We start from the raw sequence: 27,753 nt of genomic DNA on the forward strand, positions 1-27,753 counted from the left end.
ATGGAGACCAAGATCTTGAGGTCCACGGTGCCCAGGATCTGAGGTCCATGGAGGCCAAGACCTTGAGGTCCACGGTGGCCAAGACCTTGAGGTCCATGGAGACCAAGATCTTGAGGTCCATGGTGGCCAAGATCTTGAGGTCCATGGAGACCAAGATCTTGAGGTCCATGGAGACCAAGATCTTGAGGTCCACGGTGGCCAAGATCTTGAGGTCCACGGTGGCCAAGATCTTGAGGTCCATGGTGCCCAAGATCTTGAGGTCCATGGTGGCCAAGATCTGAGGTCCATGGTGGCCAAGATCTTGAGGTCCACGGTGCCCAAGATCTTGAGGTCCATGGTGCCCAAGATCTTGAGGTCCTTGGAGACCAAGATCTGAGGTCCACAGTGCCCAAGACCTTGAGGTCTGTGGTGCCCAAGATCTTGAGGTCCATGGTGGCCAAGATCTTGAGGTCCATGGTGGTCCAGCTCCGTGTCCGTGCGTCCCTGCTCCTCACCCGTGGTTGCCCAGCTCCGTGGCCCTGCTGGTGGCCCTCCTGGTGGTCCGTGGTGGCCCCGCCTCGGTCTTTCTGGACCTCTAGTTGCTGGCCATGGTGTCTCGGAGCCACCTCACGTAGTTGCAGACGCGGGTGTAGACGCCGGGGTGGCCGGGCAGAGCGCAGGTCTGCAACCCCCAGGAGACGATGCCCTGGAGGGTCCCGTTGCAGGAGAGGGGACCTCCCGAGTCACCCTACGGAGAGAGGGACACCTTGGGACACCTCGAGATGGAGGAGAAGGTGGGAAGACGCCTCCCAGAGGAAGGCTCGGAGCTAGGAAGAACCTCGAGGGGAGGGTTCTGAGCTGGAGAAGCCGGCGAGTCGGGAGGGTGGAGGCCACGTGGGGATGGAGGCCCATCAAGGTGGGACTTTGGGATGGATTCGTTGGGTTTTGGTGCTCCAGGTTGGGTTTTGGGATGGATTCGTTGGGTTTGGGGGTGGATTTGTTGGGTTTTGGGGCTCCAGGTTGGACTTCGGGATGGATTCGTTGGGTTTGGGGGCTCCAGGTTGGACTTTGGGATGGATTCGTTGGGTTTGGGGGCTCCAGGTTGGACTTTGGGATGGATTCGTTGGGTTTGGGGGCTCCAGGTTGGACTTCAGGATGGATTTGTTGGGTTTGGGGGCTCCAGGTTGGACTTTGGGATGGATTCATTGGGTTTTGGTGCTTCAAGTTGGATTTTGGGATGGATTCGTTGGGTTTGGGGGTGAATTTGTTGGGTTTGGGTGCTCCAGGTTGGACTTTGAGATGGATTCGTTGGGTTTTGGGGTGGATTTGTTGGGTTTGGGGGTGAATTTGTTGGGTTTTGGGGCTCCAGGTTGGACTTTGGGATGGATTCATTGGGTTTTGGTGCTCCAGGTTGGGTTTTGGGGTGGATTTATTGGATTTTGGGGTGGATTTGTTGGGTTTGGGATGGATTCGTTGGGTTTTGGGGTTAGGGGGTGGGTTTTGGGGTGGATTCGTTGGGTTTTGTGGTTAGGGGGTGGGTTTTGGGATGGATTTCTTGGGTTTTGGGGTTAGGGGGTGGGTTTTGGGGTGGATCTGTTGGGTTTTGGGGTGGATCTGTTGGCTCTGGTACCTGGCAGGAGTCGACGCGCTCGTCGCGGACGCCGGCGCAGACCATGTTGTTGGAGATGCGCTGCGGGTAGGCGCGGCGGCAGGCGGCGTCCGACAGCAGCTGCACGTAGGCACAGATCAGGTGGCGCGGGAGAGACACTGTGGGTAGTTAGCAGCTAGTTAGTGACCGGTTAGCGCCCGGTTAAGGGACTGGTTAAGGGACTCACTCCGGAGTCACTCCAGTTTTCCTTTGGCCTCGCTCGGAGCTCGATCCAGACTCAACCTGGGGTCAACCTGGTCTCACTCTGGACTCATCCTAGACTCGTTTTGGATTCACTCTGGGTTAATCCGGAGTCACTCCAGTTTTCCTTTGGCCTCACTCGGAGCTCGATCCAGACTCACTCTGGCCTCACTCCGGAGTCACTCCAGTTTTCTTTTAGCCTCACTCGGAGCTTGATCCAGACTCAACCTGGGGTCAACCTGGTCTCACTCTGGACTCATCCTAGACTCGTTTTGGATTCACTCTGGGTTCATCCGGAGTCACTCCAGTTTTCCTTTGGCCTCGCTCGGAGCTCGATCCAGACTCCATCTGGCCTCACTCCGGAGTCACTCCAGTTTTCCTTTGGCCTCGCTCGGAGCTCGATCCAGACTCAACCTGGGGTCAACCTGGTCTCACTCTGGACTCATCCTAGACTCGTTTTGGATTCACTCTGGGTTAATCCGGAGTCACTCCAGTTTTCCTTTGGCCTCGATCGGAGCTCGATCCAGGCTCACTCTGGCCTCACTCCGGAGTCACTCCAGTTTTCCTTTGGCCTCAATTGGAGCTTGATCCAAGCTCACTCTGGCCTCACTCCGGAGTCACTCCAGTTTTCCTTTGGCCTCGATCGGAGCTCGATCCAGACTCAACCTGGGGTCAACCTGGTCTCACTCCGGACTCATCCTAGACTCATTTTGGATTCACTCTGGGTTGATCCGGAGTCACTCCAGTTTTCCTTTGGCCTCGCTCGGAGCTCGATCCAGACTCAATCTGGCCTCACTCCGGAGTCACTCCAGTTTTCCTTCGGCCTCGCTCGGAGCTTGATCCAGACTCAATCTGGCCTCACTCCGGAGTCACTCCAGATTTCCTTTGGCCTCACTCGGAGCTCAATCCAGACTCCCTCTGGCCTCACTCCGGAGTCACTCCAGTTTTCCTTTGGCCTTGCTCGGAGCTTGATCCAGGCTCCCTCTGGCCTCACTCCGGAGTCACTCCAGTTTTCCTTCGGCCTCGCTCGGAGCTCGATCCAGACTCGATCTGGCCTCGCTCCAGGTTCCCTCCAGCTCCTTTCGCCCTCGCTCCCGTTTCATCCCCCCCTCGATTCCCGAGCCGCCTCGGCTCCGGCTCCGGTTTGACTCCGGCTCGAGCCCCTCCAGGTTCTCACCTTGCGGGCTGGTGACGGTTCCCCAGCCGGAGAGGAGGCAGGTGGCCCCGGCCGGGGCGCAGGCTCGGGGCAGGGCGAGGGGCCGGACGGCGGGGCCCAGAGCCGCCGGCCGGTTGAGTTTGAGGAGCAGGAGGTCGTTGTCCAAGGTGACGGGGTTGAAGTCGGGGTGGGGAATGGCCTTGGCCACCAGGCGCTCCTGCTCCGTCCCCTCCCGGCGCGCCAGGTCGTTCTCGCCCAGGCGGAGGCGGAGGTTGCTGCCCGGGGAGAGAGGACGGGGGGACGTGGGGACGCGGGGGACATGGGGACATGGGGGGACGTGGGGGGACGTGGGGACGTGGGAGGACGTGGGGACGTGGGGGGACATATTCTCCATCCCATGTTCCTGTCCCCATCCCATGTTCTCCATCCCAAGTCCATGTTCTCCATCCCATGTTCTCCATCCCAAGCCCCTGTCCCCATCCCATGTTCTCCATCCCATGTTCCTGTCCCCATCCCATGTCCATCCCATGTTCTCCATCCCACGTTCTCCATCCCAAGTCCCTGTTCCCATCCCATGTTCTCCATCCCACGTTCCTGTCCCCATCCCATGTTCTCCATCCCACGTTCCTGTCCCCATCCCATGTTCTCCATCCCACGTTCTCCATCCCAAGTCCCTGTCCCCATCCCATGTTCTCCATCCCATGTTCCCCATCCCATGTTCCCCATCCCATGTTCTCCATCCCATGTTCTCCATCCCATGTTCCTGTCCCCATCCCATGTTCCTGTCCCCATCCCATGTTCTCCATCCCATGTTCCTGTCCCCATCCCATGTTCTCCATCCCAAGCCCCTGTTCCCATCCCACGTTCTCCATCCCATGTTCCTGTCCCCATCCCATGTCCCCATGTCCATCCCATGTTCTCCATCCCATGTTTCTGTTCCCATCCCATGTTCTCCATCCCATGTTCTCCATCCCATGTTCCTGTCCCCATCCCATGTTCTCCATCCCATGTTCTCCATCCCGTGTTCCTGTCCCCATCCCATGTTCTCCATCCCAAGCCCCTGTTCCCATCCCATGTTCCCCATCCCATGTCCCCATGTCCATCCCATGTTCTCCATCCCAAGTCCCTGTTCTCTATCCCATGTTCTCCATCCCAAGTCCCTGTCCCCATCCCGTGTTCTCCATCCCATGTTCCTGTCCCCATCCCACGTCCCCTTGTCCATCCCATGTTCTCCATCCCATGTTCCTGTCCCCATCCCATGTCCCCATGTCCATCCCATGTTCTCCATCCCATGTTCCTGTCCCCACCCCATGTTCTCCACCCCACGTTTCTGTTCCCATCCCATGTTCTCCATCCCACGTTCTCCATCCCATGTTCTCCATCCCAAGTCCCTGTCCCCATCCCATGTTCTCCATCCCATGTTCTCCATCCCGTGTTCCTGTCCCCATCCCATGTTCTCCATCCCAAGCCCCTGTTCCCATCCCATGTTCTCCATCCCATGTTCCTGTCCCCATCCCATGTTCCCCATCCCATGTCCCCATGTCCATCCCATGTTCTCCATCCCAAGTCCCTGTCCCCATCCCGTGTTCTCCATCCCAAGTCCCTGTCCCCATCCCGTGTTCTCCATCCCATGTTCCTGTCCCCATCCCATGTCCCCATGTCCATCCCATGTTCTCCATCCCATGTTCTCCATCCCAAGCCCCTGTTCCCATCCTATGTTCTCCATCCCACGTTCTCCATCCCATGTTCCTGTCCCCAGCCCATGTCCCCATGTCCATCCCATGTTCTCCATCCCATGTCCCCATGTCCATCCCATGTTCTCCATCCCATGTCCCTGTCCCCATCCCATGTTCTCCATCCCACGTTCTCCATCCCAAGTCCCTGTCCCCATCCCATGTTCTCCATCCCATGTTCTCCATCCCATGTTCCTGTTCCCGTCCCATGTTCTCCATCCCACGTTCTCCATCCCAAGTCCCTGTCCCCATCCCATGTTCTCCGTCCCATATTCCTGTCCCCATCCCATGTTCTCCACCCCACGTTCCTGTCCCCATCCCACGTTCTCCACCCCATCTTCTCCACCCCGCGTGTCTCCGCCCTTGCTCCTCACCGGCGGTTGCAGTGGGCGGCCGTCACCACCCAGTTCTCCTGCAGGAGGACCCCCCCGCAGCGCAAGGGGCCGTAGATGTAGACCTGCCAGGGCTGGGACCGGGGGAGACACGGGTAACCCCCGATGATCCGATCTGGGGTCTTCTCATCCGGCGCGGTGGTGGAGAAGCCCGACGGACCCAGCTCCTCCGCGACCCCCGGCCGGCCAGCAGGCCTCGGGTCACCACCTGTGGCCTCCTGGCCACCGGCCCCTGCTGGAAGGAGATACGGGGTCACCAGGAATGGCCCCGTCACGGGGCTGGGGGGGGGACGTGGGGACATGGGGGGGACGTGGGGACACCCCTACCCGTCAGCAGCAGCAGCACCACCAGGCTGGGGAGAAGCTCCATGGCTCTAGAGGGGACACAGGGAGGGGTCAGTGGGGACCCCGGAGCACCCATCCCATCCCTTCTTCCATCCTCTCCATCCCTCCTTCCATCCTCTCCATCCTCCTTCCATCCTCTCCATCCCTCCTTCCATCCTCTCCATCCCTCTTTCCATCCTCTCCATCCTCCTTCCATCCTCTCCATCCTCCTTCCAACTCCTCCATCCCTTTCCCCCTCTTCTTCCTCTTCCTCCTTCCACCTCTCCTTCCACCCTTTCTTCCACCCCTTCCATCCCTTCTTCCATCCCTTCCACCCCTTACATCTTCCATCCCTTCCATCCCTCCTTCCATCCCATCTTCCATCCCTTCCACCCCTCCTTCCACCCCTTCATCTTCCATCCCTTCTTCCATCCCTTCTTCCATCCCTTCCAACACTTCTTCCATCCCAACTTCCATCCCTCCTTCCATCCCAACTTCCATCTCATTTTCCACCCCTTCCATCCCTTCTTCCATCCCAACTTCCATCCCATCATCCATCCCTTCCACCCCTCCTTCCATCCCTTCCACCCCTCCTTCCATCCCTTCTTCCACCCCGTCATTTTCCATCCCTTCTTCCATCCCAACTTCCATCCCTTCTTCCATCCTTTCCAACCCTCCTTCCATCCCTCCTTCCATCCCTCCTTCCATCCCTTCATCTTCCATCCCTTCTTGCATCCCAACTTCCATCCTTTCCAACCCTTCTTCCACCCCAACTTCCATCCCATTTTCCATCCCTCCTTCCACCCCTTCATCTTCCATCCCTTCTTGCATCCCAACTTCCATCCTTTCCAACCCTTCTTCCACCCCAACTTCCACCCCAACTCCCATCCCATCTTCCATCCCTTCTTCCACCCCTTCATCTTCCATCCCTTCTTCCATCCCAATTTCCATCCCTTCCATCCCTTCTTCCATCCTTTCCAACTCTTCTTCCACCCTCCTTCCACCCCAACTTCCATCCCAGCTTCCATCTCATTTTCCATCCCATCTTCCATCTCATTTTCCACCCCTTCCATCCCTCCTTCCATCCCTCCTTCCATCCCTTCTTCCACCTCAACTTTCATCCCTCCTTCCATCTCATTTTCCATCCCTTCCATCCCTTCTTCCATCCCAACTTCCATCCCAGCTTCCATCTCATTTTCCACCCCTTCCATCCCTTCTTCTTCCATCCCTTCTTCTTCCATCCCTCCTTCCACCCCAACTTTCATCTCATTTTCCATCCCTTCCACCCCTCCTTCCATCCCATCTTCCATCTCAATTTCCACCCCTTCCATCCCAGCTTCCATCTCATTTTCCATCCCATCTTCCATCCCTCCTTCCAACCCTTCTTCCACCCCAACTTCCACCCCATCTTCCACCCCTCCTTCCACCCCAACTTCCATCCCAACTTCCATCCTTTCCATCCCTTCCATCTTCCATCCCTGCTTCCATCCCTTTTTCCATCTCTTCCTTCTAGCTCATCTTCCACCCCTCCTTCCACCCCTTCCATCCCTTCTTCTATCCCTCCATCCTTCCCATCTTCCATCCCTTCTTCCATCCCAACTTCCATCTCATTTTCCATCCCTTCCATCCCTTCTTCCACCTCAACTTCCATCACTCCTTCCACCCCATCTTCCATCCCTCCTTCCATCCCTTCATCTTCCATCCCATCTTCCATCCTTTCCATCCCTCCTTCCACCTCAACTTCCATCTCTCCTTCCATCTCATTTTCCACCCCTTCCATCCCTTCTTCTTCCATCCCTTCTTCTTCCATCCCTTCTTCTATCCCTCCATCCTTCCCATCTTCCATCCCTTCTTCCATCCCTCCTTCCATCCCTCCTTCCATCCCTCCTTCCACCCCATCTTCCATCCCTCCTTCCATCCCTCCTTCCATCCTTTCCATCCCTCCTTCCATCTCAACTTCCATCCCTCCTTCCATCTCATTTTCCACCCCTTCCATCCCTTCTTCTTCCATCCCTCCTTCTTCCATCCCTCCTTCCACCCCTCCTTCCATCCCTCCTTCCACCCCTTCATCTTCCATCCCATCTTCCATCCTTTCCATCCCTCCTTCCATCCCTCCTTCCATCCCTCCTTCCACCTCAACTTCCATCCCTCCTTCCATCTCATTTTCCACCCCTTCCATCCCTTCTTCTTCCATCCCTCCTTCCATCCCTCCTTCCATCCCTCCTTCCACCCCTTCATCTTCCATCCCATCTTCCATCCTTTCCATCCCTCCTTCCACCTCAACTTCCATCTCTCCTTCCATCTCATTTTCCATCCCTTCCATCCCTTCTTTTTTCCACCCCACCTTCCACCTCACTTTCCTCCCCTTCCTCCTCCTCCTCCTCCTCCCATCCCCGTGTCCTCCCCCACCCCGCGCCGGCTCCCTCGGCGTCACCTCTCGTCCCGCGCGCTCGGCTCCTTCTTGGAAGGCGCCGACGGGCGGTTGTGGGCGTCGTCCCGTGTCGTCCCGTGTCTTTCCGTGTCGACGCGTGGCCCTGGGCGTTGACGGGCTCCCCGTGGGCGTCGGAACGTGGCGGTGGGCGTCGTCCCGTGTCGTTCCGTGTCGGAGCGTGTCGACGCCCTGCGGACGCCCCGGGGCGCGGGCGGGGAGGGCTGAGGAGAAGGGTGGGATGATGGGATGAGATGGCGGGATGAGATGTCGGGATGGGATGAAGGGATGGGTGGGAGAGAGAGAAGGAAGGGAGGAGATGTTGGGGTGGATGGAAGGGGAATGGGATGTTGGATGAGACGTTGGGGTGGATGGAAGAGGAATGAGATGTTGGATGAGATGTTGGATGAGATGTTGGATGAGATGTTGGATGAGATGTTGGATGAGATGTTGAGGTGGATGGAAGAGGAATGAGATGTTGGATGAGATGTTGAGGTGGATGGAAGGGGAATGGGATGTGGGATGAGATGTTGGGGTGGATGGAAGAGGAATGGGATGTAGGATGAGATGTTGGGATGGGATTAAGGGGTGGATGGAAGAGGAATGAGATGTGGGATGAGATGTTGGGATGGATGGAAGAGGAATGGGATGTAGGATGAGATGTTGGGATGGGATTAAGGGGTGGATGGAAGAGGAATGGGATGTTGGATGAGATGTTGAGGTGGATGGAAGAGGAATGGGATGTGGGATGAGATGTTGGATGAGATGTTGAGGTGGATGGAAGAGGAATGAGGTGTTGGATGAGAGGTTGAGGTGGATGGAAGAGGAATGAGGTGTTGGATGAGATGTTGGGGTGGATGGAAGAGGAACGGGATGTTGGATGAGAGGTTGAGGTGGATGGAAGAGGAACGGGATGTTGGATGAGATGTTGGGGTGGATGGAAGAGGAATGAGATGTTGGATGAGATGTTGGGGTGGATGGAAGAGGAATGGGATGTGGGATGAGATGTTGGATGAGATGTTGGATGAGATGTTGGATGAGATGTTGGATGAGATGTTGAGGTGGATGGAAGAGGAATGGGATGTTGGATGAGATGTTGGGGTGGATGGAAGAGGAATGGGATGTTGGATGAGATGTTGGGGTAGATGGAGAGCTGGGGGAGGGCATCCCCCAGTCCCCCCAGTTGCTCCCAGTTGCATCCAGGTGTCCACGTCCCCCCCAGTCACTCCAGTTGCTCCCAGTTAGATCTCTGCATCCCCCCCCCCAGTCCCCCCAGTCCTCCCAGTCGGCCTCAACCCTTGCTCCCAGTTGGCGGCGGCTCTGCTGGCGCCCGGGGCTGTTTGTGGCTCCTGGGACGCTTCGCTCCCTCCCAGTTCCATCCCAGTTCCATCCCAGTTCCACAGCCCCGGCTTGTTCCTGCGGCCTCGTTATCCCTCCAGCCTCGTTATCGGCTCTAATTACCCGCGGGCGTGGTCGGGCTGCGCCCCGTGACTCACTCGCTTCCCCTCCTCCCCGAAGCATCCACCCCACTTGCCAGCCACCCTTCCACCAGTTTGGCCCAGTTTGACCCAGTTTGACCCAATTTTCAGCCATTTCTGCCCAGTTTGGCCCAGTTCGACCCGATTTTCAGCCATTTCTGCCCAGTTTGGCCCAGTTCGACCCAATTTTCAGCCATTTCTGCCCAGTTTGGCCCAGTTCGACCCGATTTGCAGCCATTTCTGCCCAGTTTGGCCCAGTTCGACCCGATTTTCAACCATTTCTGCCCAGTTTGGCCCAGTTCGACCCGATTTTCAACCATTTCTGCCCAGTTTGGCCCAGTTCGACCCGATTTTCAGCCATTTCTGCCCAGTTTGGCCCAGTTCGACCCAATTTTCAACCATTTCTGCCCAGTTTGGCCCAGTTCGACCCGATTTTCAGCCATTTCTGCCCAGTTTGGCCCAGTTCGACCCGATTTTCAACCATTTCTGCCCAGTTTGGCCCAGTTCGACCCGATTTTCAGCCATTTCTGCCCAGTTTGGCCCAGTTCGACCCAATTTTCAGCCATTTCTGCCCAGTTTGGCCCAGTTCGACCCGATTTTCAGCCATTTCTGCCGAGTTTGGCCCAGTTGGACCCAATTTTCAACCATTTCTGCCCAGTTTGGCCCAGTTCGACCCGATTTTCAGCCATTTCTGCCCAGTTTGGCCCAGTTGGACCCGATTTTCAGCCATTTCTGCCCAGTTTGGCCCAGTTGGACCCGATTTTCAGCCATTTCTGCCCAGTTTGGCCCAGTTGGACCCGATTTTCAGCCATTTCTGCCCAGTTTGGCCCAGTTCGACCCGATTTTCAGCCATTTCTGCCCAGTTTGGCCCAGTTCGACCCGATTTTCAGCCATTTCTGCCCAGTTTGGCCCAGTTGGACCCGATTTTCAGCCATTTCTGCCCAGTTTGGCCCAGTTCGACCCGATTTTCAACCATTTCTGCCCAGTTTGGCCCAGTTCGACCCGATTTTCAGCCATTTCTGCCCAGTTTGGCCCAGTTCGACCCCATTTTCAGCCATTTCTGCCCAGTTTGGCCCAGTTGGACCCGATTTTCAACCATTTCTGCCCAGTTTGGCCCAGTTCGACCCGATTTTCAACCCTTTCTGCCCAGTTTGGCCCAGTTCGACCCCATTTTCAGCCATTTCTGCCCAGTTTGGCCCAGTTCGACCCGATTTTCAGCCATTTCTGCCCAGTTTGGCCCAGTTGGACCCGATTTTCAGCCATTTCTGCCCAGTTTGGCCCAGTTCGACCCCATTTTCAACCATTTCTGCCCAGTTTGGCCCAGTTCGACCCAATTTTCAGCCCTTTCGGGCTCAGCAGAAGCCGTGGAGATGCCGGGGACGTTTATTGGAGCTGGAGATGGGGCTGGGGTGGCCTCGGACCATCTCTGGTGGGGTCCATGGTCCATCCCTGGTGGAATCAGACCATCCATGGTGGGTTCGGACCATCCCTGGTGGGGTCTCTGTTGGGTTCGGACCATCCATGTTGAGTTCAGACCATCCCTGGTGGCCTTAGTCCAGTCACGATGAGGTCTACGATCCATCCCTGGTGGGATCGAACCATCTAGGAGGCCATCAACCCCTCCGTGATGGAACGTGACCCTCCGTGATGGGATCCGACCATCCTTGGTGGCCTCGTTCCATCCACGATGGGGTCAACCTGGCCACGGGGGGGTCCATGGTGGGGTAGATGAGTCCTTGGTGGGATTCCTTGGTCCTTGGTGGGATTCCTTGGTCCTTGGTGGGATTCCTTGGTCCTTGGTGGCCTCAGCCAAGCCCGGGTGGAGGGGGTGGGTCCATCCGCGATGGTTTTGCTGGATCCGTGGTGGGGTCGGCGGGTCTGGGAGGGGCTGAGGAAGCCTCAGAGCTTCCCGATGGTTTCCTGGATCCACGGGAGGTACTTGTAGACCTGGCTGTAGACCCCTGGCTTTCCCTCCTGACCACAGGGGTGGTCGCCCCAGGAGACGATGCCTTGAAGGACCCCGGAGCAGATGAGGGGACCTCCCGAGTCGCCCTGAGGAGAAGAGGGACCGTGACGGGACCATCAGGAGGTGGTGGGACGTGGGGAGGAGGTGGTGGTGGTGGGACAGGAGGACCTGGAGGTACCTGGCAGGAGTCCTTGCCGGCCTCGTCCGAGCCGGCACACAACATGTCCTCGGTCACCTTGGTCCCGTAGACCGCCTGGCACTCGTGGTGGTCGACCACAGTGACGTTCAGGCACTGGGGGACGTCGGGGTAGGATTCTGGGGTGGGGAGAGAACGTGGCCACCATCAACCCTGCTGAGATGCCACCAGCCAACCCTCCATCTCCTGGGTCCCTTCCCTATGGAGATGCCACCACCCTTGGTCCTCGATCTCCTGGGTCCCTTCCCTACTGAGATGCCACCACCCAACCCGACCCAACGTGTCCATCCCTTACTCCTCCATCTCCTGGGTCCCTTCCCTATGGAGATGCCACCACCCTTGGTCCTCGATCTCCTGGGTCCCTTCCCTACTGAGATGCCACCACCCAACCGAACCCAGCTCAAGGTGTCCATCCCTTAATCCTCAATCTCCTGGGTCCCTTCCCTAAGGAGATGCCACCACACAACCCAACCCACCTCAAGGTGTCCATCCCTTAATCCTCAATCTCCTGGGTCCCTTCCCTATGGAGATGCCACCACCCAACCCAAGGTGTCCATCCCTTAATCCTCGATCTCCTCGATTCGTTCCCTATTGAGATGCCACCACCCAACACAATGAGCTCAAGGTGTCCATCCCTTAATCCTCAATCTCCTCAGTTTGTTCCCTATGGAGATGCCACCACCCAACCCAACGAGCTCAAGGTGTCCATCCCTTAATCCTCAACCTCCTCAGTTTGTTCCCTATGGAGATGCCACCACCCAACCCAACCCAAGGTGTCCATCCCTTAATCCTCAATCTCCTGGGTCCCTTCCCTATGGAGATGCCACCACCCAACCCAACCCAACGTGTCCATCCCTTAATCCTCAACCTCCTCAGTTTGTTCCCTATGGAGATGCCACCACCCAACCCAACCCACCTCAAGGTGTCCATCCCTCAATCCTCGACCTCCTCAGTTTGTTCCCTATGGAGATGCCACCACCCAACCCAACCCAGCTCAACGTGTCCATCCCTTAATCCTCAATTCATTCCCTACTGAGATGCCACCACTCAACCCAACCCAAGGTGTCCATCCCTTCATCCTCAATCTCCTGGGTCCCTTCCCTATGGAGATGCCACCATCCAACCCAACCCAAGGTGTCCACCCCTTAATCCTCAATCTCCTCAATTCGTTCCCTATGGAGATGCCACCACCCAACCCAACCCACCTCAAGGTGTCCATCCCTCAATCCTCCATCTCCTGGGTTCCTTCCCTATGGAGATGCCACCACCCAACCCAACCCTCCGGTCCCCCCCTACCCTGGGGGCTGCTGGTGGTTCCCCATCCCATGACGGTGCAGTTGTCCCCGGCGGCCGGGGGGCTTGCGGGGAGGACCACGGGTTGGACGTAGCGGTTGAAGCGGAAGGGGGGCTCCACGCGGAGGAGCATCAGGTCGTGGCCGTAGGTGTCGTCCCCGTCCTCGAAGCCGGGGTGGACGCTGACGGCCACGGCCACCGCGAACTGCTCCCGGCCCGAGGGGGACGCCAGGCTGTGCGCCCCGGCCCGCACCTGGATGTGGCTGGAGGACAGGAGACAGCGAGAACCTGGGGATGGGGGCGCCTCCCAGGCCATCCCACTGCCTCCCAGTGCCTCCCAGTCCATCCCAGTGCCTCCCACCCACTCCCAGTGCCCTCCCAGTCCATCCCAGTGCCCTCTAAGTCCCCTCCCAGTCCATCCCAGTGCCCTCCCAGTCCATCCCAGTGCCCTCTAAGTCCCCTCCCAGGCCATCCCAGTGCCTCCCAGTCCATCCCAGTGCCTCCAACCCCCTCCCAGTGCCCTCCCAGTGCCTCCAACCCACACCCAGTCCCCTCCCAGTCCATCCAACCCCCTCCCAGTGCCTCCCAGTGCCCTCCCAGTGCCTCCAACCCACTCCCAGTCCGCTCCAAGTCCCCTCCCAGTCCATCCCAGTGCCTCCAAGTCCCCTCCCAGTCCACCCCAGTGCCTCCCAGTCCGCTCCAAGTCCCCTCCCAGTCCATCCCAGTGCCTCCAACCCCCTCCCAGTGCCCTCCCAGTGCCTCCCAGTCCCCTCCCAGTCCATCCCAGTGCCTCCCATCCCCTCCCAGTCCCCTCCCAGTGCCTCCCACCCCCTCCCAGTTCCCTCCCAGTCCATACTACTCCCCTCCCAGTCCACCCCAGTGCCTCCAACCCCCTCCTGGTGCCCCTCCAGTTCCCTCCCAGTTCATCCCAGTCTCATTCTCATTGCTCCCAGTGCCTCCCGCCCCCTCCCAGTGCCCCCCAGTTCCCTCCCAGTTCCTCCCAGCCCATCCCAGTTCCCTCCTAGCCCCTTCCAGTGTCTCCAACCTCCTCCCAGTGCCTCCCAGTTCCCCTCCCAGTCCATCCCAGTGCCTTCAAACCCCTCCCAGTGCCTCCCAGTCCCCTCCCAGTCCATCCCAGTGCCTTCAAACCCCTCCCAGTGCCTCCCAGTCCCCTCCAACCCCCTCCCAGTCCCCTCCCAGTTCCCTCCCAGTGCATCCCAGTCCCACCTGGTGCGGCAGTGAGCGGCGCTCAGCACCCACTGGGCTCCCAGTATGGCCCCCCCGCATTGGAACTGGTCGAACTGGAAGAGCTGGGCCAGGCCCGGGTGGGCGTGGGGGGCACAGGGCTCCCCCCCCAGGACCCGCTGGACGCGGGGCCACCCTGCGGCCACCAGTGACTCCCAGTGGCCACCAGTCCCTCCCAGTATCCCCCCCCCTCCCAGTTATCCCAATACCTCCCAGTAGCCACCAGTGGTTCCCAGTGGCCACGGGGCCAACAGAACCCCTCCTCGGGGTTACCAGTGCATCCCAGTCCCTCCCAGTGCCCCCTAATTCCCCACCCAGTCCCTCCCAGTGCCCCCTAATTCCCCTCCCAGTCCGTCCCAGTGGCCCCCAGTCCCTCCCAGTGGCCCGAATTCCCCTCCCAGTCCGTCCCAGTGGCCCCCAGTCCCTCCCAGTACCCCCAATTCCCCTCCCAGCACTTCCCAGTACCCCCCACAGTGCCTCCCAGTACCCCCCCCAGTGCCTCCCAGTCCATCCCAGTGGCCCCAATTCCCCTCCCAGTGGCCCCAATTCCCCTCCCAGTCTATCCCAGTGGCCCCCAGGCCCTCCCAGTACCCCCAATTCCCCTCCCAGCGCCTCGCAATACCCCTCAATTCCCCTCCCAGTCCATCCCAGTGGCCCCCAGTCCCTCCCAGTACCCCCTAATTCCCCTCCCAGTCCATCCCAGTGGCCTCTGGTCCCTCCCAGTACCCCCAATTCCCCTCCCAGCACCTCCCAATACCCCTCAATTCCCCTCCCAGTCCCTCCCAACGCCTCCCAGTACCCCTCAATTCCCCTCCCAGTCCATCCCAGTGGCCCCCAGCCCCTCCCAGTACCTCCAAATTCCCCTCCCAGTCCATCCCAGTGGCCCCCAGCCCCTCCCAGTCGACCCCAGTCCCCCCAATTCTTCTCCCAGCGCCTCCCAATACCCCTCAATTCCCCTCCCAGTCCCTCCCAGCGCCTCCCAGTCCCCCTCAATTCCCCTCCCAGTCCCTCCCAGTGCCTCCCAGTGCCTCACCGGGGGTGGCGGCGAGGCTGAGCAGGAGGAGCCGCAGGAGCTGTGGGGCAGCCATGGGGCAGGGGTGGGGTGGGGAGGGGGCACTGGGTCCTTATCAAGGCTGCTCGGCAATTAATGATTAACGAGGGACGAGAGCAGGTGCCACGCTCCCACCCCACCCCCGCCCCACAGACTGGGGGGGGGCAGGGGCACCTATGGGTCTCTATGGGTCTCTATAGGTCCCTATGGGGTCCTTATGGGTCTCTATGGGGTCTCTATGGGGGCTCTATGGTCTCTATGGGGTCTCTATGGGGTCTCTGTAGGGTCTCTGTGGGGTCTCTATGGGTCTCTATGGGGTCTCTATGGGGTCTCTATGGGGTCTCTGTGGGGTCTCTGTGGGTCTCTATGGGGTGTCTATAGGGTCTCTATGGGATCTCTATGGGCTCTATGGGGCTCTATGGGGTCTCTATGGTGTCCCTATAGGTCTCTATGGGGTCCCTATGGGTCTACATGGGGTGTCCATGGGTCTCTATGAGTTCCTATAGGTCTCTATGGGTCCCTTTAGGTCTCTATGTGTCCCTCTAGGTCTCTATGGCTCTCAATGGGGTCCCTATGGGGTGTCCATGGGTCTCTATGGGTTCTTATAGGCCTCTATGGGTCCCTATAGGTCTCTACGGGGTCCCTATAGGTCTCTATGGGGTTCTTATGGGTCTCTATGGGGTCTCTATGGGTCTACATGGGGTCTTTATGTGTCTCTATGGGGTCCCTCTAGGTCTCTATGGCTCTCAATGGGTTCCATATGGGGTGTCCATGGGTCTCTATGGGTTCTTATAGGCCTCTATGGGTCCCTATGGGGTCCCTATGGGGTCCCTATGGAGTCTCTATGGGGTCCCTATGGGGTCTACATGGGTCTACATGAGGTCTTTATGTGTCTCTATGGGGTCCCTCTAGGTCTCTATGGGTCCCTCTAGGTCTCTATGGGGTCTCTATGGGGTGTCCATGGGTCTCTATGGGTCCCTATAGATCCCTATGGGGTCCCTATGGGTCTCTATGGGGTCTCCATGGGTCCCTAGGCGATCCCTATAGGTCCCTGAGGGGGTCTCCGTGGATCTCTATGAGTTCCCATCGGTCTCTATGGGTCCCTGTGGGGCACTATGGGGTCTCTATGGGTCCCTATTCTATCTATGGTCCCTGTGGGGTCTCTATAGGTTCCTATTGGTCTCTATGGGGTCTCTATGGGTCTACATGGGGTCTTTATGTGTCTCTATGGGGTCCCTATAGGTCTCTATGGGTCTCTATGGGGTCTCTATGGGTTCCTATAGGTCTCTATCGGGTCCCTATGGGTCTCTATGGGGTCTCCATGGGTCCCTAGGGGATCCCTATAGGTCCCTGGGGGGTCTCCATGGATCTCTATGAGTTCCCAGCGGTCTCTATGGGTCCCTATGGGGTCTCTATGGGTCCCTATAGGGTCTCTACGGGTCTCTAGAAGCTTCTATAGGGTCCTTGTGGGTCCCTATAGGGTCTCTACGGGTCTCTAGAAGCTTCTATAGGGTCCTTACGGGTCCCTATGGGGCGCTGTGGGTTCCCTACGTGGTATATGGGGCTCTACGGGGGTCTGTGGCATGCAGTGGGCCCCTATGGGATCTATGGGGCGGGGAGGGTGGTGGTTCTGGGGTCCTATAGAATCTATGGGTCACTCTGGGTCTCTGTGGGGTGCTATGGGCCCCTATGGGGCACTAGGGGGCCCTATGTGGGGCACAAGGGGATCTATGGGGCAGGGGGAGGGTCTCCATGGATCTATGGGGCAGGGGTAGATCTATAGGTCACTGGGGGTCCCTATGGGATCTATGGGTCCACGAGGGTCCCTCTGGGATCTATGGGTCCAGGTGGGTCCCTATGGGACCTATGGGTCCAGGTGGGTCCCTATAGGATCTGTGGGTCCAGGAGGGTCCCTCTGGGATCTATGGGTCCAGGTGGGTCCCTATGGGATCTATGGGTCCAGGAGGGTCCCTATGGAATCTATGGGTCCAGGTGGGTCTCTCTGGGATCTATGGGTCCAGGTGGGTCCTTATGGGACCTACAGATCCAGGAGGGTCCCTCTGGGACCTATGGGTCCAGGAGGGTCCCTATGGAATCTATGGATCCAGGTGGGTCCCTCTGGGATCTATGGGTCCAGGAGGGTCCCTCTGGGATCTATGGGTCTAGGTGGGTCCCTCTGGGATCTATGGGTCAAGGAGGGTCCCTATGGGATCTATGGATCCAGGTGGGTCCCTATGGGACCTATGGGTCCAGGAGGGTCCATCTCGGATCTATGGGTCCAGGTGGGTCCATCTCGGATCTATGGGTCCAGGTGGGTCCTTATGGGACCTACGGATCCAGGCGGGTCCGTCTGGGACCTACGGGTCCAGGAGGGTCCCTCTGGGATCTATAGGTCCAGGTGGGTCCCTCTGGCATCTATGGGTCCAGGAGGGTCCCTCTGGCATCTATGGGTCCAGGTGGGTCCCTCTGGGATCTATAGGTCCAGGTGGGTCCCTATGGGATCTGTGGGTCCAGGTGGGTCCCTATGGGATCTGTGGGTCCAGGTGGGTCCCTATGGGATCTATGGGTCCAGGTGGGTCCATCTCAGATCTACGGGTCCAGGAGGGTCCCTCTGGGATCTATGGGTCCAGGTGGGTCCCTATGGGATCCATGGGTCCAGGTGGGTCCCTATGGGATCCATAGGTCCAGGTGGGTCCCTATGGGATCTATGGGGTGAGACAGACTCTTCAGAGCACTGGGGGTCCCTATGGGTCGCTCTGGGACCTATGATGGGACCCTCATAGCTCAGTTGACCCCCCCCATTGGGTTCGTCAACCCTTAGTTGAGTGACCTCCACCTGCTTGACCATCTCCTCGAGGTCCACCAACCATCTCCAGCTTGGTTGACCTTCACTAGGTCCATCAACCACCATTAGTTGAGTGACCTCCACCTGCTTGACCACCTCCTCGAGGTCCACCAACCATCTCCAGCTTGGTTGACCTTCACTAGGTCCATCAACCACCATTAGTTGAGTGACCTCCACCTGCTTGACCACCTCCTCGAGGTCCACCAACCGTCTCCAGCTTGGTTGACCTTCACTAGGTCCATCAACCACCATTAGCTGAGTGACCTCCACCTGCTTGACCATCTCCTCGAGGTCCACCAACCATCTCCAGCTCGGTTGACCCCCCTGGGGTTGATCAACCATCATTGGTTGGACGCCCCTCAAGGACTGGGTGGCCCTTCTTGGCTTTCTTGATGCTCGTTGGGTTCTTCACCTCGTGGAAAGGTCCGTGCTGGGTGACCAGTGGCGCTTGAGTTGGGTGACCCCCTTTTCTTGGTGACCCTGGTTGACTTGGAGGACTTGTCAGGCCACCACCACCTCACGCCTTGGTCCTTTGGAGACCACGAGTGGTGGGAACGACCTTTTCTTCCGAGAAGATCGACTCCTCCTCCCACAAAGTCCCATCTTGGGGGAAGGATCTGAGCTCCACGCGTGGCCACCAGGCTTGAGGATGACCCAGGAGAAGACACGACGCTTGGCACTGACCTAAAAATCAACTTCACGGGGGGTGCTGAGGACAACCTGAAGGACCAAACCTTCCCACCAACCATCTCGAAGCTTTAATTCCTCCTGCCGTCCCACCCCACCTTCTCACCGGCTCCACCAGGAGACCCTGGTCCCACCCCCTGAACCTCTGGGCGTCCCAGTGTCCTGCCCGGGCCACCGGTGATGAAGTGGACGTGGTCTTCCCACCTCTTCTCGGACCGCTTCGAAGGTCGCCTTCAGTTGTCCTCCATGGTCTTGTGGATCCACTGGGCGTATCTACAGACCTTGGTGTAGACCCCGGGTCTCTTGGGTTGCCCGCACTTCTCCATGCCCCACGAGACGATACCTTGGAGGGTCCCGTTGCAGACCAGAGGGCCTCCCGAGTCCCCCTGGGGAAAGACCTTGGGTCAACCCTTCCCTTCTCCAACCTCGCTTGGCTTCGGGGGGGGAGCCTCTTGGGGTCAGATGACCTCTCTGGGTTGATCATCCATCATCAGGTTGGCCACCTACCCTTGGGTTGGACACCTCCAAGTGGTTTGATCAACCTCCTTGACCACCTAGGGTTGGGTTGGACACCTCCAAGTGGTTTAATCAACCTCCTTGACCACCTAGGGTTGGGTTGGTCACCTCCATAGGTTGGTCAACCACCCCTTGGGTTGGTTAACCACCTCCATAGGTTGGTCAACCAACCCCAGTGAGGTGGTCAACCACCCCAGAAGATGCTCGACCCCCTCTACAATCTGCTCAACCACCTCAGCAGGTTGGCCAACCACCCCAGCAGGTTGTCCACGTCCCTTTGGCTCTTCCAGCCATCTCTACATTGGCCAATTCTCCTTGCGATGACCAACTTTGCTGGGTTGAAGACCCCAAAACCAGGTTCCTCAGCTCCTTTTGGTGGTTCTTGAGCTCCCCAACCCTTCTTCGGGTTGAGACCCATCCCCAGCTTGGATGAACATCCCCAGGTTGCTCAACCTTGTTGGGCTGGAGACCCCAAAACCAGGTTCTCCAGCTCCTTTTGGAGGTTCTTGAGCTCCCCAACCCTTCTTCGGGTTGAGCCCCATCCCCAGCTTGGATGAACATCCCCAGGTTGACCAACCTGGTTGGGTTGAAGACCCCAAACCAGGTTCTCCAGCTCCTTTTGGAGGTTCTTGAGCTCCCCAACCCTTCTTTGGGTTGAGACTCATCCTCAGGTTGACCAACTTTGCTGGGTTGAAGACCCCAAACCAGGTTCTCCAGCTCCTTTTGGAGGTTCTTGAGCTCCTCAACCCTTCTTTGGGTTGAGCCCCATCCCCAGGTTGGATGAACATCCCCAGGTTGACCAACTTTGCTGGGTTGAAGACCCCAAACCAGGTTCTCCAGCTCCTTTTGGAGGTTCTTGAGCTCCCCAACCCTTCTTTGGGTTGAGCCCCATCCCCAGGTTGCTCAACCCTCCCCATCTCGACGACGTTGGCCAACCCAGGAAGCCCCTCGCGGTGACGCCGCGGGCAGAGGCGGCCTCCTGACCCCCCCCAAAGTCCACCTTGGAGCCACCTCCTGGGCTGGAGAAGACCTGTGGGTCCTACCTGGCAGGAGTCGCGGCCGCCTTGGAGGCTCCCGGCGCAGACCATGTTCTCGGTGATGGACCCCGGGTACAACTGGCGGCACTCGGCCATGGAGAAGATGGTGACGTTGACGCACTGCAAGACGTCCGGGTAAGTGACTGAGAGGGGACACGGAGGAGGGGACAAGTGGAGAAGCCAAAGCCACCAGCGCTGGGACCCTCTCCTGCACCCCCCCAGGTCCAAAGTCACCTCCTCCCAAGCCCCAAAAATCCCACCGCGCTCCAGCCTGGAGGAGGAGAAGAAGAAGAGAGGTCGCTCCAGTTGGGGACGTCGGGGTGGAAGGAGGATTGAGACCTCCTGGAGGGCAACCGGGTGGGCCAGGAGACCACCCAGAGGGGCCAAGAGGCCGCTCGGGTGGCCAGGAGACCTCTTAGATGGGTCAGGAGACCATCCGGATGGGCCAGGAGAGGACCTCGGCCTCCAGGAGATGTCTGAGACCTCCAAGAGGAGACGCAGAGGTCCAGAAATGGGACTCAAGCCTTCAGGGCGGTTCCCAGACCTCCAGGAGAGGTCAAAGACCTCGAGAAGGCGTCCAAGACCTCGAGAAGCCATCCAAGACCTCAAGAAGCCATCCAAGACCTCCAGGAGGAGAACCTGGTGTCCCAGGAGAGGACCTGAGGCCTCTGTTAGACCACCCAGATGTCCAGGAGATGATTCAGAGCTCCATGATGGAACCAAGACCTCCAGGAGTGGGCCCAGATCTCCAAGATGAGACTCTAGACCACCAGGAGTGGCCTGAGACCTCCAGGATGGGACCCCAGACCTCCAGGATGGGACCCCAGACCTCGAGGAGAGACCCTAAGACCTCCAGAAGAAGCCCCAGGGCCCTGGGTACCTTCAGGGGAGGTGGTTGCCCCCCATCCCGACGTGGTGCAGGTGGTGCCGGGCTCGGGGAGGCAGGAGGCGACGGGGATGGGTCGGATGCGGTCGGTGAGGGCGACGGGGGTGAAGAGCTTCATCATCATGATGTCGTTGTCCTTGGTGGTGGGATTGTAGTCCGGGTGGGCCAAGAACTTCTGCACCATCTTCTGCATCTCCCCCCGCTCCCGCGTGTAGAGGTTGTGCTTCCCCAGGTGGACGGTGGTGACCCTAGAGGGCACACGGGGAGGTGGCCACGACCGGGGAGATGGTGGCCAGCAAGGAGGGCTTGGAGGCCACAGGGTGGTCAGGGCGTGGGGTGGGAGGTCAACAAGGAGATGGAGAATCCGTGGGACGTGGTGGGACACGGTCTAGGATCCTTGTGGACCATGGAGACCACCCAACGGCCATGAATGATGAGAGGAGCCACCACCCAGAGGACACAGGGACCATCTAGAGCACCCAACGACCACGAACGATGAGTGGAGCCACCACCCAGAGGACACAGGGACCATCTAGAGCAGCCAACGGCCATGAACAATGAGTGGAGCCACCACCCAGAGGACACAGGGACCATCTAGAGCAGCCAAGGGCCACGAGCGATGAGTGGAGCCACCACCCAGAGGACACAGGGACCATCTAGAGCAGCCAAGGGCCACGAACGATGAGTGGAGCCACCACCCAGAGGACACAGGGACCATCTAGAGCAGCCAAGGGCCACGAACGATGAGTGGAGCCACCACCCAGAGGACACAGAGACCATCTAGAGCAGCCAAGGGCCACGAGCGATGAGTGGAGCCACCACCCAGAGGACACAGGGACCATCTAGAGCAGCCAACGGCCACGAGCGATGAGTGGAGCCACCACCCAGAGGACACAGAGACCATCTAGAGCAGCCAAGGGCCACGAGCGATGAGTGGAGCCACCACCCAGAGGACACAGGGACCATCTAGAGCAGCCAAGGGCCACGAGCGATGAGTGGAGCCACCACCCAGAGGACACAGGGACCATCTAGAGCAGCCCAGGGCCACGAACGATGAGTGGAGCCACCACCCAGAGGACACAGGGACCATCTAGAGCAGCCAAGGGCCACGAGCGATGAGTGGAGCCACCACCCAGAGGACACAGGGACCATGTAGAGCAGCCAAGGGCCACGAACGATGAGTGGAGCCACCACCCAGAGGACACAGGGACCATCTAGAGGACCCAACGGCCATGAACGATGAGTGGAGCCACCACCCAGAGGACACAGGGACCATCTAGAGCAGCCAACGGCCATGAACGATGAGTGGAGCCACCACCCAGAGGACACAGAGACCATCCAGAGCAGCCAAGAGCCACGAGCGATGAGTGGAGCCACCACCCAGAGGACACAGGGACCATCTAGAGCAGCCAAGGGCCACGAACGATGAGTGGAGCCACCACCCAGAGGACACAGGGACCATCTAGAGCAGCCAAGGGCCACGAACGATGAGTGGAGCCACCACCCCGAGGACACAGGGACCATCTAGAGCAGCCAAGGGCCACGAACGATGAGTGGAGCCACCACCCAGAGGACACAGGGACCATCTAGAGCAGCCAACGGCCACGAGCGATGAGTGGAGCCACCACCCAGAGGACACAGGGACCATCTAGAGCAGCCAAGGGCCACGAGCGATGAGTGGAGCCACCACCCAGAGGACACAGGGACCATCTAGAGCAGCCAAGGGCCACGAACGATGAGTGGAGCCACCACCCAGAGGACACAGGGACCATGTAGAGCAGCCAAGGGCCACGAACGATGAGTGGAGCCACCACCCAGAGGACACAGGGACCATCTAGAGGACCCAACGGCCATGAATGATGAGTGGAGCCACCACCCAGAGGACACAGGGACCATCTAGAGCAGCCAAGGGCCACGAGCGATGAGTGGAGCCACCACCCAGAGGACACAGGGACCATCTAGAGGACCCAACGGCCACGAACGATGAGTGGAGCCACCACCCAGAGGACACAGGGACCATCTAGAGCAGCCAACGGCCACGAACGATGAGTGGAGCCACCACCCCGAGGACACAGGGACCATCTAGAGCAGCCAAGGGCCACGAGCGATGAGTGGAGCCACCACCCCGAGGACACAGGGACCATCTAGAGCAGCCAACGGCCACGAGCGATGAGTGGAGCCACCACCCAGAGGACACAGGGACCATCTAGAGCAGCCAACGGCCACGAGCGATGAGTGGAGCCACCACCCAGAGGACACAGGGACCATCTAGAGCAGCCAACGGCCACGAGCGATGAGTGGAGCCACCACCCCGAGGACACAGGGACCATCTAGAGCAGCCAACGGCCACGAGCGATGAGTGGAGCCACCACCCAGAGGACACAGGGACCATCTAGAGCAGCCAAGGTCCACGAACGATGAGTGGAGCCACCACCCAGAGGACACAGGGACCATCTAGAGCAGCCAAGGTCCACGAACGATGAGTGGAGCCACCACCCAGAGGACACAGGGACCATCTAGAGGACCCAACGGCCACGACCCATGGGTGGAACCAACCCCCAGGAGCCACGTGGACCATGAGGTCCCCGAGAAGAGGTGGGGGCCGTCCTCCTTACCCCGGCGTGGTGCAGTGGGCGGCCGTCACCACCCACCGGGGGGCCACCAGGACGCCGCCGCAGTAGAGCTTGTACATGTCCAAGATGGCCGCCTGCCAGGGCTGGGAGTGCGGCGCGCAGTCCATCCCCCCCACGATGCGCGTCTCGCCGGCCACCCAGGACACTGCTGGGGGGGGGGGGGGGGGGGACACGGGGGCTGAGGGCCACCAGCACGGGGCTGAGGGCCACCACCAAGCTTCTGAGGGCCACCACCAGGAGCCTGAGGGCCACCAGCACATGTGTGAGGGCCACCACCAGGAGCCTGAGGGCCACCACCATGAGCCTGAGGGCCACCACCATGTGTATGAGGGCCACCATGAGCCTAAGGGCCACCACCAAGCTTCTGAGGGCCACCACCATGAGCCTGAGGGCCACCACCATGAGCCTGAGGGCCACCAGCACATGTGGGAGGGCCACCAGGAGCCTGAGGGCCACCAGCATGTGTGTGAGGGCCACCACCATGAGCCTGAGGGCCACCACCACGAGCCTGAAGGCCACCACCATGTGTGTGAGGGCTACCATGAGGCTGAGGGCCACCACCATGAGCCTGAGGGCCACCATGAGTCTGAGGGCCACCATCATGAGCCTGAGGGCCACCAGCATGTGTATGAGGGCCACCATGAGCCTGAGGGCCACCACCACGAGCCTTAAGGCCACCACCATGTGTGTGAGGGCCACCATGAGCCTGAGGGCCACCACCAAGCTTCTGAGGGCCACCACCACGAGCCTGAAGGCCGCCACCACGTGTCTGAGGGCCACCATGAGTCTGAGGGCCACCACCATGAGCCTGAAGGTCACCAGCACATGTGTGAGGGCCACCACCAGGAGCCTGAGGGCCACCACCATGAGCCTGAGGGCCACCACCATGTGTATGAGGGCCACCATGAGCCTAAGGGCCACCACCAAGCTTCTGAGGGCCACCAGCACGGGGCTGAGGGCCACCACCAAGCTTCTGAGGGCCACCACCATGAGCCTTAAGGCCACCACCATGTGTGTGAGGGCCACCAGGAGCCTGAGGGCCATCACCAGGAGCCTGAGGGCCACCACCATGAGCCTGAGGGCCACCACCATCTGTGTGAGGGCCACCACCATGCATCTGAGGGCCACCACCACGAGCCTGAGGGCCACCATCATGAGCTTGAGGGCCACCACCATGTGTGTGAGGGCCACCACCACGAGCCTGAAGGCCACCAGCACATGTGTGAGGGCCACCAGGAGCCTGAGGACCACCAGCATGTGTGTGAGGGCCACCACCACGAGACTGAGGGCCACCACCACAAGCCTGAAGGCCACCACCATGTGTGTGAGGGCTACCATGAGGCTGAGGGCCACCACCATGAGCCTGAGGGCCACCATGAGTCTGAGGGCCACCATCATGAGCCTGAGGGCCACCAGCATGTGTATGAGGGCCACCATGAGCCTGAGGGCCACCACCACGAGCCTGAGGGCCACCACCATGTGTGTGAGGGCCACCATGAGTCTGAGGGCCACCACCAAGCTTCTGAGGGCCACCACCACGAGCCTGAAGGCCACCACCACGTGTCTGAGGGCCACCATGAGTCTGAGGGCCACCACCAAGCTTCTGAGGGCCACCACCACGAGCCTGAAGGCCGCCACCACGTGTCTGAGGGCCACCATGAGTCTGAGGGCCACCACCATGAGCCTGAAGGTCACCAGCACATGTGTGAGGGCCACCACCAGGAGCCTGAGGGCCACCACCATGAGCCTGAGGGCCACCACCATGTGTATGAGGGCCACCATGAGCCTAAGGGCCACCACCAAGCTTCTGAGGGCCACCAGCACGGGGCTGAGGGCCACCACCAAGCTTCTGAGGGCCACCACCATGAGCCTTAAGGCCACCACCATGTGTGTGAGGGCCACCAGGAGCCTGAGGGCCATCACCAGGAGCCTGAGGGCCACCACCATGAGCCTGAGGGCCACCACCATCTGTGTGAGGGCCACCACCATGCATCTGAGGGCCACCACCACGAGCCTGAGGGCCACCATCATGAGCCTGAGGGCCACCACCATGTGTGTGAGGGCCACCACCACGAGCCTGAAGGCCACCAGCACATGTGTGAGGGCCACCAGGAGCCTGAGGACCACCAGCATGTGTGTGAGGGCCACCACCACGAGACTGAGGGCCACCACCACAAGCCTGAAGGCCACCACCATGTGTGTGAGGGCTACCATGAGGCTGAGGGCCACCACCATGAGCCTGAGGGCCACCATGAGTCTGAGGGCCACCATCATGAGCCTGAGGGCCACCAGCATGAGTCTGAGGGCCACCACCATGTGTGTGAGGGCCACCATGAGCCTGAGGGCCACCACCATGTGTGTGAGGGCCACCATGAGCCTGAGGGCCACCACCAAGCTTCTGAGGGCCACCACCATGAGCCTGAGGGCCACTACCATGTGTGTGAGGGCCACCAGCACATGTGTGAGGGCCACCAGGAGCCTGAGGGCCACCAGCATGTGTGTGAGGGCCACCACCACGAGCCTGAAGGCCACCACCATGAGCCTGAAGGCCACCACCATGTGTGTGAGGGCTACCATGAGGCTGAGGGCCACCACCAAGCTTCTGAGGGCCACCACCATTAGCCTGAAGGCCACTACCATGTGTGTGATGGCCACCATGAGCCTGAGGGCCACCACCATGAGCCTGAGGGCCACCACCACGAGCCTGAGGGCCACCACCATGAGCCTGAGGGCCACCACCACGAGCTTGAGGGCCACCACCCTGCTCTCACCTGCCGATGCCACCAAGACGAGGGCTCCCAGCATCTTCCCGCTGGCCCCTAGCCCGGGGGCCGCCTTGGCCGGCGTCTCCATCGCCGTGGCCGCTGTGGGGCAGAGAAGTTCATCCCATGGAGGAGGAGGAGGAGAAGGAGAAGTTGGGGGGGTTGGGTCTTCACCTGGACCTGATGTGTGTGTCCCCCCCAACCCCCCAGAGAAGCTGAGAAGGTTTGGAGAGGACATCGTGGTGTCTCCACCCCTTTTTTGGGGGTGGGGAGGCATCTCCTTCACTTTGGGGGGGGGGGTGGACATCTCCATCATGGTGTCTCCATCAGGATGGGGTCCACGCCAGGGTGGTGGAGGTATCTCCATCACATGGGGGTCTCCACCACCGCGGTTGAGTGGTGGGACGGGTTCCTTGGCCCCCGTCCTCCCTCTTGCGCAACGATGACCTCATCATCAACCCCCCCCCGGCGGCGACGGGCTCAGTCATCGTTAACGAGGAGGTTAATTACGGGTTCCACCACCTCCTCCGCCTTCCCCCTCCTTGTCTCCAGGCCATTGACCTCCCAGCACCTCGCTCTGCCCTCGGCTGCCTCCTGGAGATGTGGGGCAGGAGCTCCACCCCCACCCCGGAGGTCGAGGTTCTCCGTGGGTCCTGCTTCCCCACGGCCACGGGTCGTTTCTCCTGGTGGTTGAGGTCCCTCAAGGTGGTGGGTCTCCATGGGTCATGATCTCCATGGGTCCTGGACCCCCAAGGTGGTGGGTCAGGGGTCCCTGTGGGTCCTGGGTCTCCATGGGTCCTGGACCCCCAAGGTGGTGGGTCAGGGGTCCCTGTGGGTCCTGGTTCCCCATGGCCACGGGTCGTTTCTCCTGGTGGTTGAGGTCCCTCAAGGTGGTGGGTCTCCATGGGTCATGATCTCCATGGGTCCTGGACCCCCAAGGTGGTGGGTCAGGGGTCCCTGTGGGTCCTGGGTCTCCATGGGTCCTGGACCCCCAAGGTGGTGGGTCACGTTTCCCTATGGGTCATGGTCCTCCATGGGTCCTGGACCCTCAAGGTGGTGGGTCAGGGGTCCCTGCGTGTCCTGCTTCCCCATGGCCATGGGTCATTTCTCCTGGTGGTTGAGGTCCCTCAAGGTGGTGGGTCACGGTTCCCTATGGGTCATGGGTCTCCATGGGTCCTGGACCCCCAAGGTGGTGGGTCAGGGGGCCCTGTGGGTCCTGGTTCTCCATGGATCCTGGACCCCCAAGGTGGTGGGTCAGGGGTCCCTGTGGGTCCTGGTTCCCCATGGCCATGGGTCG

At 59.8% G+C, this 27,753-nt stretch overlaps 2 protein-coding genes across 2 annotated transcripts; both read right to left on the bottom strand.

Annotated features, from left to right (window-relative positions):
* Positions 1 to 574: 574 nt before the first annotated feature.
* LOC138734817 (kallikrein-11-like) lies at positions 575 to 26,547 on the bottom strand. The gene is made up of 5 exons (XM_069882634.1): positions 26,466 to 26,547; positions 23,677 to 23,839; positions 21,056 to 21,309; positions 20,182 to 20,318; positions 575 to 727 (listed from the first exon to the last, which is right to left on the bottom strand). The coding sequence occupies exons 1-5, from the start codon at positions 26,545 to 26,547 to the stop codon at positions 575 to 577; spliced, it is 789 nt and encodes a 262-aa protein (XP_069738735.1).
* Positions 11,239 to 18,217, bottom strand: LOC138734815 (trypsin-like). Its single transcript, XM_069882632.1, has 6 exons — positions 17,927 to 18,217; positions 15,073 to 15,112; positions 14,022 to 14,175; positions 12,798 to 13,057; positions 11,484 to 11,620; positions 11,239 to 11,391 (listed from the first exon to the last, which is right to left on the bottom strand). Exons 1-6 carry the CDS (start codon positions 18,215 to 18,217, stop codon positions 11,239 to 11,241), a joined length of 1,035 nt encoding a protein of 344 aa, XP_069738733.1.
* Positions 26,548 to 27,753: the final 1,206 nt, after the last annotated feature.

Source organism: Phaenicophaeus curvirostris, unplaced genomic scaffold, assembly GCF_032191515.1.
Source record: "Phaenicophaeus curvirostris isolate KB17595 unplaced genomic scaffold, BPBGC_Pcur_1.0 scaffold_258, whole genome shotgun sequence".
Lineage (NCBI taxonomy): Eukaryota > Metazoa > Chordata > Aves > Cuculiformes > Cuculidae > Phaenicophaeus > Phaenicophaeus curvirostris.